Here is a 14,483-nt window from a genome sequence, read left to right as displayed (position 1 = left end):
GGCTATATACTGTATGTGTCCTTGTCTGATGCCTACTAAGATTTCTGTTGATCCAGTGCACTAATGTCGACCAACTCAATGACACTATATGAAAAGACAGCAATGACATGTTGAAAGAGTCTGCACTTTATTGCATTCAGGCAGAGGCTTTTTGTCTCTGTGTTCTGAGGTTATAAAGAAGAAAACATGAGTCCAGGGAGTTTGAAAATAAGACTGAGTTGTCACACATTTGTTACATCGAACCACTGCTTTTACTGTAATAGTTTGTACTTTGCATTTGTAGTGCAGTTGACGGTAACCCTTTAATTTACAGTACAGGCCGCTAATTATGTGATAACTTGAAGAAATAGCAAAGAAATAACAATTAATTGCATTGTAATGTCAAGAAATAGCCCAGAAATAGTGATAAATTTCATACTGTAGTAATGTTATGTTTTTGACAAAGGCAAAATATTACACATTCTTTTCATGCTTTGAATGTTTTGGGAAAGGCCACGTCCTCGCAGTTGTCAATTATAATCAATTATTTCTGGGCTATATATACATTACTATAAAATTTACCTTTATTTCTTGGCTATTTCTTGACATTATCATGTAATTAGCGGCCTGTAAATTAAAGGGTTACCCAGTTGACTATTATCATGCTATTCTACTTTCTGCTAACACTTAGCTGTGTTTTCTGAAGAATTCACTGTATGAACTATTTTAATTTAATGTGCATTTATTTCCTGCACATAAAACATTTGAGTCATGAATTTCTTGTGGATAAAACATATTTATCTCAATGAATAAAACTGCAATTTTGTAGATCAGACCGACTCAACCTCATATGCAGTGGTGATATAAAGACATTGGATAAGTCTGCTAAAAAGTAAGTCCAGCTGCTGATAACTTTGCTAAAGAAAAATAAAGGATGTGAGCACCTCATTCATCATCTCCAAATTTAGCTCTTAATATTAACCTTGATAAAATTGCACCATCTCTACAATTTATATACTGTACATTTTACATTTCTTCTAATTACACTGCAACTTCAAGGCTGTGCTATTTACAGAAACATCAATATCAGAAACATGGCTTGCCTTTCAACCTTAGTTTTCTGAATTCAGTTTCTCACATCTGATCAGGCAGCCCTCAGCACACCCAATCCCTGTCTTAGGAGAGTCATCAGCTGTGCCCTGTCTTGATTTCGTTCCTTTTCTCTCTTGTTTCACAATGTTTGTACGTGTGACCACTGAGCCATAGCCTCTGTTGGAGATGACTGTTAACATTTCTTGTTGGTAAGTTAATCACGAAATGACACAGACACATAATTATCACAAAAGAAACACAAATCAACACAAAGACAGAGGTTTTCAAGCACATGCAAAAACACAGAGTTACAATACAAAATGCAAAAGGATGGATGCAAAATGACTTCAAATTGATTCAAATTGAAAGAGACACAAAACATAATAAAAACAACTGCAAAGAGATCCAAAATGATTAGAAAACACAAAATGAAAAAAGAGACAAACACAACAGCGATACAGAATGACGACAAAAACAACACAACTGGGTTATTTGTAGTCCCTTTTTGTCTCCCTCAGTCTGGCACACTATACTCTCTGGCAGTCTTCAACCATTCCTCACCTTCACCCTGCGTCTATTCAACCCCCCCCCCTCTCTGTCCTGTGGGATGGCAGCCATACACAATGTGGCGATCAGCAATATGGGCATGCATTCATTTCACTGTTCAGTAAATTTGTGGCATTTTATTGAGTGGCGAGACACAGCGAGGAGACTGTGTTGGCATTGTTACTGTATTGGCAACTTAAAAAAGATTAATTATACCCAGGGTGGTTTCCAATTGGTAAACAATTATTATAATTCTGCAGGTTCATGTATAATTAATGAGAAAATTAAATGGCTGTTGCAAAGCCTCTGTTCCCTTCATGGGGTGAGGCAATATAAGAGCTTTGTGACGGTTCTATTAGATATACTACTACTATTCATCTCAAGATCACAAGCAGGGGTTAAGAAAAAAATATGAATGCAGCAAAGTGTATTGTCTAACAAAAAACAGCACACAATATGAAGTAGATGAACCACATAATTCGGAAACAGTTACTAAGAATGAGGCTATTACTGCCCTTAGTACAAAAAAGTTTTATGATCAGACTGCTGTGGTCCAGCACTTAAAAATATAGCAAAATAGATTGTTTGTCATATCAAACGTAGGGTCGTTTGATGATTTTGATGATTCAGATTAATTTTTAGTTTTACTTTAACAAAAAGTACATATTATCTCAAATAAAATGAAAAATAACAGTACCATACCCACAATTTCTTTGGTTTCAGCTGCTAAATCCAGCTCTGGTGTGTGTGTGTGTGTGTGTGTGTGTGTGTGTGTGTGTGTGTGTGTGTGTGTGTGTGTGTGTGTGTGTGTGTGTGTGTGTGTGTGTGTGTGTGTGTGTGTGTGTGTGTGTGTGTGTGTGTGTGTGTGTCCGTTCCTGAGCAACAGGGTTTGAACAAAGATACTATCATAAAAGACACTGATGACACACTCAGTGCATGGGTAATGGTAGTGAGTCACTTCATAGTTGCCTGGCACCATTAAAAATAAAAAGAAGAAAAACAAGGTGACAGCAACAAACATTTCATGGCTGGCAAGTACTGAAGTATGTTTGTGCCCCCACAAACCTGAGCGTTACAATAAGAAGAAATTATTAGCAGGAAGTCAACAGGTCTAAGAAGTGAAAAAATTCTGAGCAACACAACAAGTGAAGCAGCAGCTGGGTGTATGAAAGCAATAATTAAAACAATAATGCATTAAAATAATTGTGTGTGTGTGGGGGGGGGTCTTAGAATGTAACTCATTTCTATTTCTATTTTCATTATCAGTTAAATTGTTAATTAATCTGTTATTGTATCAGTCATTTAGTCTTTAGTATCTAAGCATGCTTCAGAATGCTTGTTTTGTTATCAAAGACTCCAAACCCCCAAATTATTGAGTTTACTCTGATGTGAAACAAATGAAAACGGCAAATCCTCACAGTTGAGAAGCTAGCTGTCTGGCAGTTTTGCTGAATAATTCAGTCAAACAATGATTGTTAAAAATATGGCATACTGTAGACATAAAGATGACTGGTGCAGCAGTTGTTGGTACAAACCTGACAGCTGGCTGTGTGGAGTTTGAATGGAGTTCGTCTTTGAATATCAGTCCTTTGATACACTGAGGACCTCTCCAGGTTGTACCCTGCCCTCACCCAACATTAGAATGGACTGGCTCCACCAGCTCCCTGCCACCCAATGAGGATAATCAGGATGGGTAACTATAAAGATGACTTTTCTGTTGATTTGTATTGACTGACTTCATCTCTGTGAAAGATACAGACAGCGCTAACCGAGATCACAGTATCAGGGCTATTTGAAAACAAACTCAAAGAAAGAAAAACATAGCCTAATCTTCAAGAGTTATTTTGACTGGTTGTCATATAATCCCACAGTACCTTTACATTGTCCTGGATACAGCTGTGTTTCTGTTTACCAACATGAAACATTAATTTCCAGTGGGGATAAATGATTTTCAATATAGGGCCTCTTCACACCATTCCAATCAGGAATAGTAACTGACTGTATCAGAGCATGGAGACAAACAACTGGATATCTAGGACTTGGTTTTTATGTTTATCCAAGACATGTGTTTGTACCAAAGTGATTGTTGATCAGACCTAACAACTCAGTAGAAAATAAGTCACGTGCTAGCATTTCTGGCTTTAAAAACAAACTGAATTTATACATTATTACAGTATGTGAATCGCTTCACCCAGTGGAGATTCACAACACCCACACTTAAAGCAAAAGTAAGCGATATGTTTGTGTTAATATAAGTCTTAAATAGTTATATCTTCCGACAGCAATCACTTACATAGAGTGTTTGGACCGAAACACGGGTCTGTCAGTCACTCTGCTCTGCTCTGAGCCAAGGAGAAAACATTTTATCCAAGTTTTATCCAATGAGGAGAGAGAACGGCATGCAGGGCTGTGTGTGCAGCCAAGGGATGCGCGTGAATGTGGTGACGTAGGGACGAGGGCGGGGGCTGCTAACTCCATCGGCTGACAAGACGTTATGGTGCGTTCAAGGCAACTCGTGTTTTTCCGACCTGTGAAGTCGTACCAGTTCGATCTGGTACGAGTTCACGGGTCGGAAGTTACGAGTGGCCGTTATAGTGACTTTCACAGGTAAAACAGGTCGGAAAAACACGAGTGGGTTGCCTGGAACGCTACAAAGTCGTAAGTCGTGACTTGAAGCTGTAATTTACGCTTTCAAAAGCCTGCCTGGAACGCAGCATTAGCCAAAACGACCGGATCGCTTACTTCTGCTTTAACTCTACAGTAGTTAATCTAACAACCCACCCAAAGAGCAACCAAATATAGATCTAATATCCTGCCTTTCTCCAGATGAACATGTCCAATTTCTTTACATGTTTTTATTCCAACTGTCACATCAGACTGTGACTGTCTGTGCTAATTACTAATCAACGCCAGTTAACTCTGAAAGACCAATGATGACAAGAAAATTGGCCTCATCTACACCCTGAATCAGGGCTGTCCAAAATGAAAACATTGGCTTTGTTGGAGATATGAATAGGAGACATTTGGAGGCGAGGATAGAACAATGCGGCCCAGAGTCATGTAGAGAAAGAAGCATCTCTTGACTTTTTGAAAAACAATGTCATTCTGTTCTGTGAGCAGAAATTGTATACTCCCATTTCAAAGGGTGGGTGACAGTAAATGTGAGAGAAAGAGCAGAGTTTTGCTGAGGGGATAAAAGAAGTGTTATGAAATACTTACAAAAAGCATAAGTGGACTTGAACGCAAACTTTGTACATTACACTTACCTCACACCAACTGACATTCAATATGCCATAAACAAAAGATCGGGTTCAGACAGGATGGAATGGATTATAGAGTCGATGACTGTGAATACTGGGTTTGCTGTATACTTGGCATTCCCACATCACATGAATATACACCACGCTCAGCAGAGGAGGGAGTGGGAGTGACAATAATGACTTACCCCCCAAGGGGCACTCACATTAACACAGTGGCACATGCATGCATTTACAACATAGCTTTTCAGGTAAGCAGTGCAGCAGCAGGCAGAAGAAAGCAAAGCAGAAGTGAACTGACAGCTTAAACATAGCTTGACATTTCAAGGGCAACATTGTATAGTGTATGATGCAGTGAGAAGAGTATGTATTTTGGAGAGTGGCAGCAGGCTTGGTTCATCAGTCTGAGCTGGAGCCCGTTTCAGAAGGTAGGTTTAGTGAAAACTCTGAGTCTGTTAACCCTGAAATGAGGGAAACTATGGGTTTTTGGAGGAGGAGTAACTCTAGCCCGTTTCAGAAAGAGAGGTAACTGAAGCTCGGAGTCAAAGTCAAAGAGTCAAAGATATCTTTATTATCCCCTTGGGGCAATTTGTTTTGCAGCTGAGTCTGTGAAACTAACCTGGTCGGGAGCAGGTTTTCTTCAACTAACCCTGAGTTTCTCCTTTTTATCTGAAGCCTGCAGACTGAAAGCAGCGGCGGACAGGACGTGTATGAAGACCCCTGGTCTACCTTCATTCTAATAGCAGTAATAACAGTGTCTAGTGCCTAGGTGTGATATAATGTATGAAAATTAATGTTATATTATATTATATTATTACACGACTCTTTTGAATAATGCTCTCTGATTGGTCCATCGCTGCATTCTACGGTCCGTTATTTCTGTATAATGACGTCGTCAAGTAGCCTATATCAGACTGTTGTTAGGGATGCCACTCTGATCAGAGGAGACATAAAAGAGAAACTATGCAGGATATTTACCTTATGTTTCATTTTTACCGTCATTAAACACTTATAACTTGTTACAGTGAGAGTGGAGGCTCCTTCCACATCGTGGCAGGAAACCAAACCTGCATCAGAGCCTCTGACCCGGTGTCACAGCTCTCCTCTCGTCTCGGTGGCACCGCGACCCCGCGACACAAACGCACCCGTAAACAGTAAAGTTAATCTCACATTGTTGCATGTGTATGGTAATTGTTACGGACAGGTTAGGTCTTTTCCTTTCTATTTCTTTGTTTGTTTGGAGCTGGTTGTGTTGACATGTGATGTGCAGCTGTCACCATGGTTACTGTGACGTCACCTCCGGCGCAGTCGGTTGGCGCGAGCACTAATTGTTCATCTAGGCCACCTGGAAGACGCCGCAAGAGAGACTGAACCACCACACACCAGACTGACGTCCGAGTGCCACTCACCGCTAGTAGCCGATGGACCCATAGCTTCTCCAAAGTGTTTTCCCCTTTCGAAGACGGTCGGTAGCTTGAGTTGAGAAGGCGCTAGAGACACCTTGTCATCACCCACTTCCACGAACCCTCTCCTCGCTCTCTCACCCATGAACTATACTGACTCAGCACGCTTGGGCTGGTCCACTCAGGAGAGCGGAGCGCGGGCTGTTTGAACGTCGAGAAAGACGCTGGCACCGAGGCCGAGCATCTGGAACCACCATCAGACCGGTGAGCACAGCTGCGTCCCTCTTTTACCTCTGTCCACCAGCCAGCTGTGTTTCTTTTCTTTTTCTTTTCATACTGTACATCACGTTGTGGTGGAGCAACAACAGGTTTAAACATTATTGTTGTCCAGTCATAACATAATAATCCATCGATCCACTGATTGATTATCAAAGGCTTCAAATGCACGATCGGGAGGAGGCTCAGCAAAAAAGCGGACGTGACCAGACTTTTTAAATTGATGAAAGTCATATTTTGATCAAGATTATGTTTCAAATGAATTATTTCACTTGGAAACCGAGTAATAAGCGGGATAATGTATAGTTAGTCGGTTGTTATGGAGAAATAAACCCCTTCAGGTTATGGAACCCCAACGCGAAGCTGTCGGGGTGGTTTGAGACTTTGTTCTCTAACCACCTTATTTCAGTGTGCAACTGATTTTCTGTTTACTGAGCACTGAGTATTGTCCTACTGTTTTCATTCATTTTAAATCGATTCGACATCATTGCAAATGAGAGAAACCTCAATGATATCCAAAGGTTTGATGATGATATTCAATTATTTTAGCTCATAGCCTGTTCAGCTGCTCTTGATGTTGGTTCTGTGTCATGTCATCAACACCAACACTATGCACACTAGGTTTTTAATTATGTTCACAATATAATATGGAACATTGCTAGTATCCCTCTGTGATATTAATATTGTCTAGATCACTAATTACTGCTTGTGCAGACGTATCACTGTTGACTCCTCAATGTCAGAGCCTCTATCATTCTAGATAGATCAATAGGTTCTTTATTAAAGTGTCCAGCAGCTCAATAGTAGTAATATTAATCGCTATAAAATTACAGTTAGAGTTCAGTAGTCCAAGTTGTGAGCCAATTTATTTTGCTATACTGGGGGTAGACATCGTTTATGACCTACTATTTATTTTTGAATCAGTTTTATCTGTTATCTTTTGTCTTTTTTTTCTTTTGCATTCTTGGTTGCATATTTTAAAGGAACTTAAAGGACAATTCCGGGCGAATTCAACTCTGGGGTGTATTTTCATATCATTTTAGGTCTAAAAGAATGAATCTGAAGATTTTCAGTTTAATCGCTCCTGTTTTGCGGTAGTTGCGTCTGTCCCCGCGTCCCCACGGCAGCAATGAATGGGAGTGGATGTAAGTTCCGCTGTTTAGGCTGTTTCCAGCCCTCAAAGCCGCAATTTTTTTCCACAGACAGCGTCAGATGGAGACTCAAACATGCACCGAGAAGTTTATTTACTTGAAGCAAGCCGGCATGTTTGTAAAACTAGATCTAATTCAAAGTCTCCCGGAGTCTCGCGCGAGACTCAGTTGCCGTGTGCGGTGTGTTCAGGAGCAGTGGGAAAAGCTACCGTTTGTGTCATAAACACAGGAATATCAACTCTTTACTTGCTTCAAGTAAAAAAAACTTCTCGGCGCATGTTTGAGTGGCCACCTGACGCTGTCTGTGGAAAAAAATGTACACTTGAAGCAAGTAAAGAGTTGATATTCCTGTGTTTATGACACAAGCGGTAGCTCCTACTGCGCCTGAATACACCAGCACTGCAACTTCGGGCTCGCGCGAGACTCCGGGAGACTTTGAATTAGATCGACTTTTACAAACATGTCGGCTTGCTTTAAGTAAATAAACTTCTCGGTGCATGTTTGAGTAGCCATCTGATGCTGTCTGTGGAAAAAAATTGCGGCTTTGAGGGATGTAAACAGCCTAAACAGCGGAACTTACATCCACTCCCATTCATTGCTGCCGTGGCGACGCAGGGACAGACGCAACTACCGCAAAACAGGAGCGATTAAACTGAAAATCTTCAGATTCCTTCTTTTAGACCTAAAATGATATGAAAATACACCCCAGAGTTGAATTCGCCCGGAATTGTCCTTTAAGGCAGGATTTGTGAAGAAATACACATGCGTTTTAAGTTTTTTAATGCTAATGGGTGATGAAGCGTTCAAAACCAAAAAGAATGAGCCCACTCGCGTATCTCACGAAACTGTGGCGGCTAATTAATGGGAAACATTGGTATAGTTTGCCAATTCCAATACAGCCACAGTGTCACCGTCACAACACCCGCTGCACTGCTGTGGAGAGTTGATGCGCGCTCCCGCACCAGCTTGGCTGATGGCTGCAGTAACCCTGAAGGCCGCTACGGCCGTTGTATCGCTAATGAGTTTTATTCCTTGATCCTGCCTCAAGTTCCTTTAAGTCTGCATTAAAATTGCTGAGGCAGTTTAGATATGTTTTTGGCTGAGTAACTCTGCATTAAAATAAAATAACATATTGGTTGTATTTAATATTTCATAAAGCATCCTATAAAGTTTTCTGTAATATCCCCGTAGAGATGTTTTCATTGTAGATCTCTGGCAGGAAGTTCACCTTCGCTTTAGACAAAATACAGAAGTTTCCACGAAACAACAGCACTGACACAGACACATGTCAGCCCCTCTGCTTGCATCTTCCACAGCTGCTGACTGTCATCTAATTAACTGTAACTGACTGCTGGGTTCATATTTTGTGGCTCAGCAGGTCACTGGCTCATATCACCACGCAGAAAAACGTAGCACAGCTGGAAGTTTTGATGGCTGCTATTCCAGGAGAAAACATCTGGATCCATTCTCAATGCTTATCAATCAATGTTTGGATCGGTCCCAATATCCTGTGGATTGTTCTTACTTTCCTTTAATTTCAAAGTGAGCACTATGTTTATAATCAAGGCTATCATATTAAACATTAAATAAACATTAAACAAAGCGGTTTAATGACCATATTTTCCTATGGTTGATTAAATTATTATTGGATGGAACACAAAAAACCTGCTACTTATATGTGATTGTTTCACAGTGGTGTAAAATGAATGGTGCCATTGAAAAATAGGTGGCAGCCAACAGGTTAATGATATGACAGAGCATTAGCCCCTAAGGGTGTCGTGCTCTGCACTACTGATTTCTCTCAGCATCAGGTAGCCTATTTCGTGCAGAGTGCAGTGTTTTTCTTTTTAAGCATGGACGTCAGTAACATACAGTTTCTGTTGCATTAACTTTCAGATCCACCTCCATGAAACAGAAACTTAACAGCAGCTCAGAATTTTATTTTTGCTGATCTCCAGTGGTTTTACTTTGTTTGCCATGTTTACTCCAAGGTCACACCAGGACTTGTATCCTGTGGACTTGATTAATGTGGTTACAGGTGCAACAATGCACAACGCTGGCCACTGCAACCTAACACAACCATCAGTGATTAGGGAGTTCTGGAGATGATCTGGAGTTATAGTAGACATTAACCATAAAAGATGAGGCAAATACTGTTTGGTTGTGGTATCCAGGTCACTTTATGGTGTTTTTCCACTAGCACGGTATGGCATGTACCACTAGTACCTGGTACCTGGTTCTTTTCGAGACAGGCAAGTCCCGAGTCATTGTGTGTGTTATCAGTTTCAATCACAGCTCCATAGACCATAAACACGGCTCTGCTCTGCTCCCGCGTAAAGTTTGTTGTGTGCTGCAGTAGAATGCGTAAAAGAAAGTATCCTGAAGAAGTCCAAAAGTCGATCTACACCCTGAACATCTACATGTTTTCTTTGAACAGTGAGGGAAAGCTCTCCTCCATGTACCAGTGCTCTGAAACACAGCAGGGCCCCCTAGAAAGCATCTTCTGTCACCACTAGAGTTGAAATAAACAGGCATGCTTTAAAAAAAAAAGGTCAGGGCCAGAGTAGAGTCTACACACTAACCTCCTGCATGTATATACAGTAAACAGTTTTATAGTGCATGTAAACAATGCTTGATTTATTTGAGCAGTGTCCGGAATTTACACCTCAACAAGTGCTCAATAAAGACCCACCTCACATTACAAATCATTCCCTTGAACTGCTAACATTTACACTCACCTTGTGCCCTCAGTTCAAATATGTATGAGTAATATGATTGCTAAGTGGAAATGATATAACACCTAAGGCTTAAGGCAGGTTCAGACTACAGATGTTTTGGTATTTCACGACGGTGACCATGTGGGATCAAACGATCACAGTGGCATAAATTCTTGCTGTGTCTTGGTCGGGAGACTGGCAGCACTACAAGTATCACCCCTACCAACGATCATCCACGACCCTGCACGAGTTCATAGGCCATCGAGGAGGTGTCACGACAAATTGTCAATCATGGCTACTGTAGTGCTGTGTGTGATGCTAGCGGTCCTTAGCTCAGACAGGAAAAAGAAAAGGTAGAAAAAAACGATCATGGAGCCGTTCCTGGGTCTAATAAAGAAGACATGATGACTGTCTGTCCTTGAGAGAGAACATGAGGTACGTTAACCAATGTGTAAACCTCAAAACCATTAAAGGGATAGTAGCATTTTTTTAAAGTGGGGTTGTATGATCTACAGACTAGGAGCGCAGAGAGTCTTCTACTGCAATTAAAGTACTAAGGGGCTATTTGTAGATCATACAACCCCACTTTAAAAAAATGCTACTATCCCTTTAACTTACATGGCGCACATGAAGCGAGCCTACATACTTTCACTGTGTAAACAATGCGCTCTGCCATCGGTTCACGTCGTAGAAGATGTCAGACCAGGCAAACAAATTCAAAACATTCTAACATTCTAGACTTCCGGTCAGGATGTCATAGAGCGTCCTAGATGTTGTTTGTCAGTTATGTTACACTACACAACCGTTCATCGTTCCAGACATTCATAATCCAGCCCAACCCTGGAAATTTGTCGGCCACGACAAAATGGTGTGAACATCAGCATGAATTTGTGTAGTCTGATCCTTCCTTATACTGAGTTTTGTTAGCCCAACTGCCTGAAGTAAGTGATCCTGATTGTGTATTCCAAAAACCTGGCCTCTCTCAGTCAGTGACTGAATGTTGTTGTCCATGACTTTATTCAACATGCCTCTCTAAACCTTGACACATCACCAAACTATCAGATCAAATTCCACATTTCTGTCGCTCTCTGCGGACAGGTTTAAAAGACAGGAGGGTAGAGGCAGAGTTTATCTTTCGCTGTGATCTACATGCTGGCAGCTACAGTAAATCATCACGTAGTACTGCTGGCCCTAGATACAGCTTTGAATCTGCCTGAAAACACATACACTCAAAAACACAGACATATAGATCTACAGTATATGCAGGAACACAAACAGATTATAGTACTGCAAATGTCAGGCATTGGTTTGCACAATGGCCAATATTGTACTGTGAGAATATTTTTGAGCACATGTATTCAGTATCTATTTATCACATATAGAACACAATGGACAGGTGGAAGGTTCTTTCATATGAGGCAGGGCTGGATCAGTTGTGGTGGTTCCTATGGTGGAGATTGGGTCTAAGTTGTTGCACTGATGACAATTGTCTCAGAGCCACATCTGACTGTTACTGGCAAACTGGGGATTTTGACAAAAAAAGAAAAATGCAATACTTGCACAAATGTCCAGCGATAAGGCATAATGCTCAAAATATAAATAAACGATTTTCAACAAGTGCATTCAAACTGCATCATTGTGAATAGATGCTGGCTGGTATGTAGTGGTGACATTGAATTTTGCTCTGCATTCTATGAATTCATCACCTGCACAGGAACTGCAGATGGAAATCTGGTTCAAGCATCATTTCTTTGTGAGATGAATATATAAGCAAGCAGAGTTGCTGCTTGAGTTGAGGTGACGTGGGCATCTGATCAGGTCGCCCCTTTGGCATGTTACATTTGTTTTGAAGGCATGATCTAACTGGATGGAGAATGGGTAAACTGGCCACACACAGCTGTCTACAGCATGTTAATGTGATGGAGTAAACTCACTGACTGATTGGACATCTGATCACAAGCACAATGTTTTCCTGGGTTTAGCTGTGGGTAAGCAACCACTACTGATAATACTTTACTGTATGTACACCCTATGCTGCAGCACAGGTGCAGTGCAAACTTGGAAGAGAATGATCTTCTGAAACAGAAGCTGAGGAACACTCAGATAAAGTGGACTTCTCCAGGCTGAACCCACAGCTGCAGAGTAGGAGCAGGTGACTCTAATGGGGAAAGCCATCAGAAGCTCCACACTCACTCCACACTTCTGCAACAGGCCCTGAGTCTGAGGACACCTGCCAAGGAAAAGAAAGCTCCATTAAAATATCAGTACAGAACTCACAAGGAGCAGGGGCAGCAGATGGACCAGCAAGACCAGGAGGAGGCTGCCAAATGCATGAGAATAAGAAGTTCCTTTTCAGTGAGATCCTACAGCTCAGAGAGAATCTGGCTGCTGAAGAGGCCCTGAGGTCACAGATGAGACAGTGGCCCTGGAAATGAAGGCTGAGCTTCATTTGAAATCATCTTTGCAGTGGCAGGAGGAGGAAGCCTCTCTCCAGGGATCTGCCCAGCTTCAGGATGTCCTGAAGGAGGAGTGGCTGAAGAAGCAGAGTGACATGGTCTCCAGGGTGGATTCTTTGGAGTGCTGCATCCAGGAGATAATGTACAAGAAGGCAAAGAAGAAAAGATACAGGTTGACCAGGCGGTTTGGATGCTCTGGGTCCAGATGAGGCTTTCCTACGGTACTTCTGGCTCTCTTTCTTTGATATAAAAATAAATAAAGGTCACAGTTTAACATGTGGTCACTAGTCCTACAGTATCTGTCTGTGCATCATCATGATTCTCTCATATTATAAAAGTATATTCCAAGGTCAGATAATGGTGAGATTTTAGTGCTATGTTAAAGGGACCACCCACTTTTCATAAGCAAACCCAATGTGACTGACTTGTATGGTTGTTCAACCCGATGTTTCTGGTAACAACATACCAAATTATGCTAATATTTCTCTGTTCACTCTGTTCAAAGTATCTGCAGATATCACAAGTCTTGAGAAAAAACAAACAGCAGGAGCAGATGAATTAGTGAACAGAAATTTTTCAAACTATTAAACTGCATATCTGTACTCTTGTCGTGACAGTCCACAGCTCTGTGGGGTAACTCTTTTTTTATGTCCATTGCATTGGCAGCCCTGAAGGTGATGCAGATCTTTTCCTGGTGTCACTCAAATAGTTTTCACAAGAAGGTCTAAACCAGATGTTGAATTTTCACATAGACAGGTGAATGCACACCTGTCAAATGTCAGACAGAATAACAGAGAAGTAAAATTATACTTTATAATCATTTCTGGGCACAAAAGAGAGTTGCTTCCTTTGACCCTCTTGTACAGTCCTGTTCCACAGAATCTTAAGCTTTGAAAGCCCCGACTGCCTACATCTAAGCAGACATCTTGAGTGTTGAAAAAATCCATCTGAACTATCAGCCTTTCTCTTTCCAGCTGCAGGCCACTGAAACCCAGACAGAAAAAATGATAATGATGTTTTCAATTGTCTCAAGTACTATCAGCATTGTTAACACAAGCTGCCCTAGAGCAACAATTTAAGTGCAAGTCAAAAGCAAGATGACAAGGAAAGCAAGTTTATCTTGTGTCCAGACCCTCCCAGCTCTTTTTCTAATATATAATTTTGCAATTTGATATTTTATCACCTTAGTCTAAACTAGTCAAAACTCAGGAAATTGTAATTTGAGCTAAATGCTGATGTCATCGGGTTAGCATTTCATTATCAGCATTCAAACCAGAGCTGAGTTAAATCAAATCAAAACAAACTTTATTTATAGAGCACTTTTCATGCATGGACATGCAACACCAAGTGCTTTACACACATAGAAAAATAGAAACATAGGAAAAATAGCTCAAAACTAAAAGCATAAGATAGGATAAAAAAAAACCCTGAAAAGAATAATAGAGTAAATAGAGTGAACAGCTTAAAAGGATAGAAATACGTAAGATAATAATGATAAATAAAACAAATAAAATAATTTAAGATTAATATAATATTAAACCTTACTCAAAGTCCATTCTTGCTGCGGCTGACAAACTGTTGCTAAAAGTAATGAGCTGACTGGATG

General features: G+C 40.8%; 1 protein-coding gene across 1 annotated transcript in view; it reads left to right on the top strand.

Annotated features, from left to right (window-relative positions):
* The window catches only part of LOC146988453 (spermatogenesis-associated protein 16-like), a 108,626-nt gene extending 95,540 nt beyond the window's left edge, over positions 1–13,086 (top strand). Inside the window, exons 11-12 of the mRNA XM_085775275.1 lie at positions 12,633–12,776; positions 12,889–13,086. Of these exons, the coding sequence (XP_085631401.1) occupies positions 12,633–12,776; positions 12,889–13,086 (342 nt within the window). The remainder of the gene's footprint in view (positions 1–12,632; positions 12,777–12,888) is intronic.
* Positions 13,087–14,483: the final 1,397 nt, after the last annotated feature.

Source organism: Trachurus japonicus, chromosome 4 (genome assembly GCF_045865225.1).
Source record: "Trachurus japonicus isolate A0001 chromosome 4, Traja_1.0".
Taxonomy (NCBI): domain Eukaryota; kingdom Metazoa; phylum Chordata; class Actinopteri; order Carangiformes; family Carangidae; genus Trachurus; species Trachurus japonicus.
This window is presented reverse-complemented; position numbering and strand designations above follow the sequence as displayed.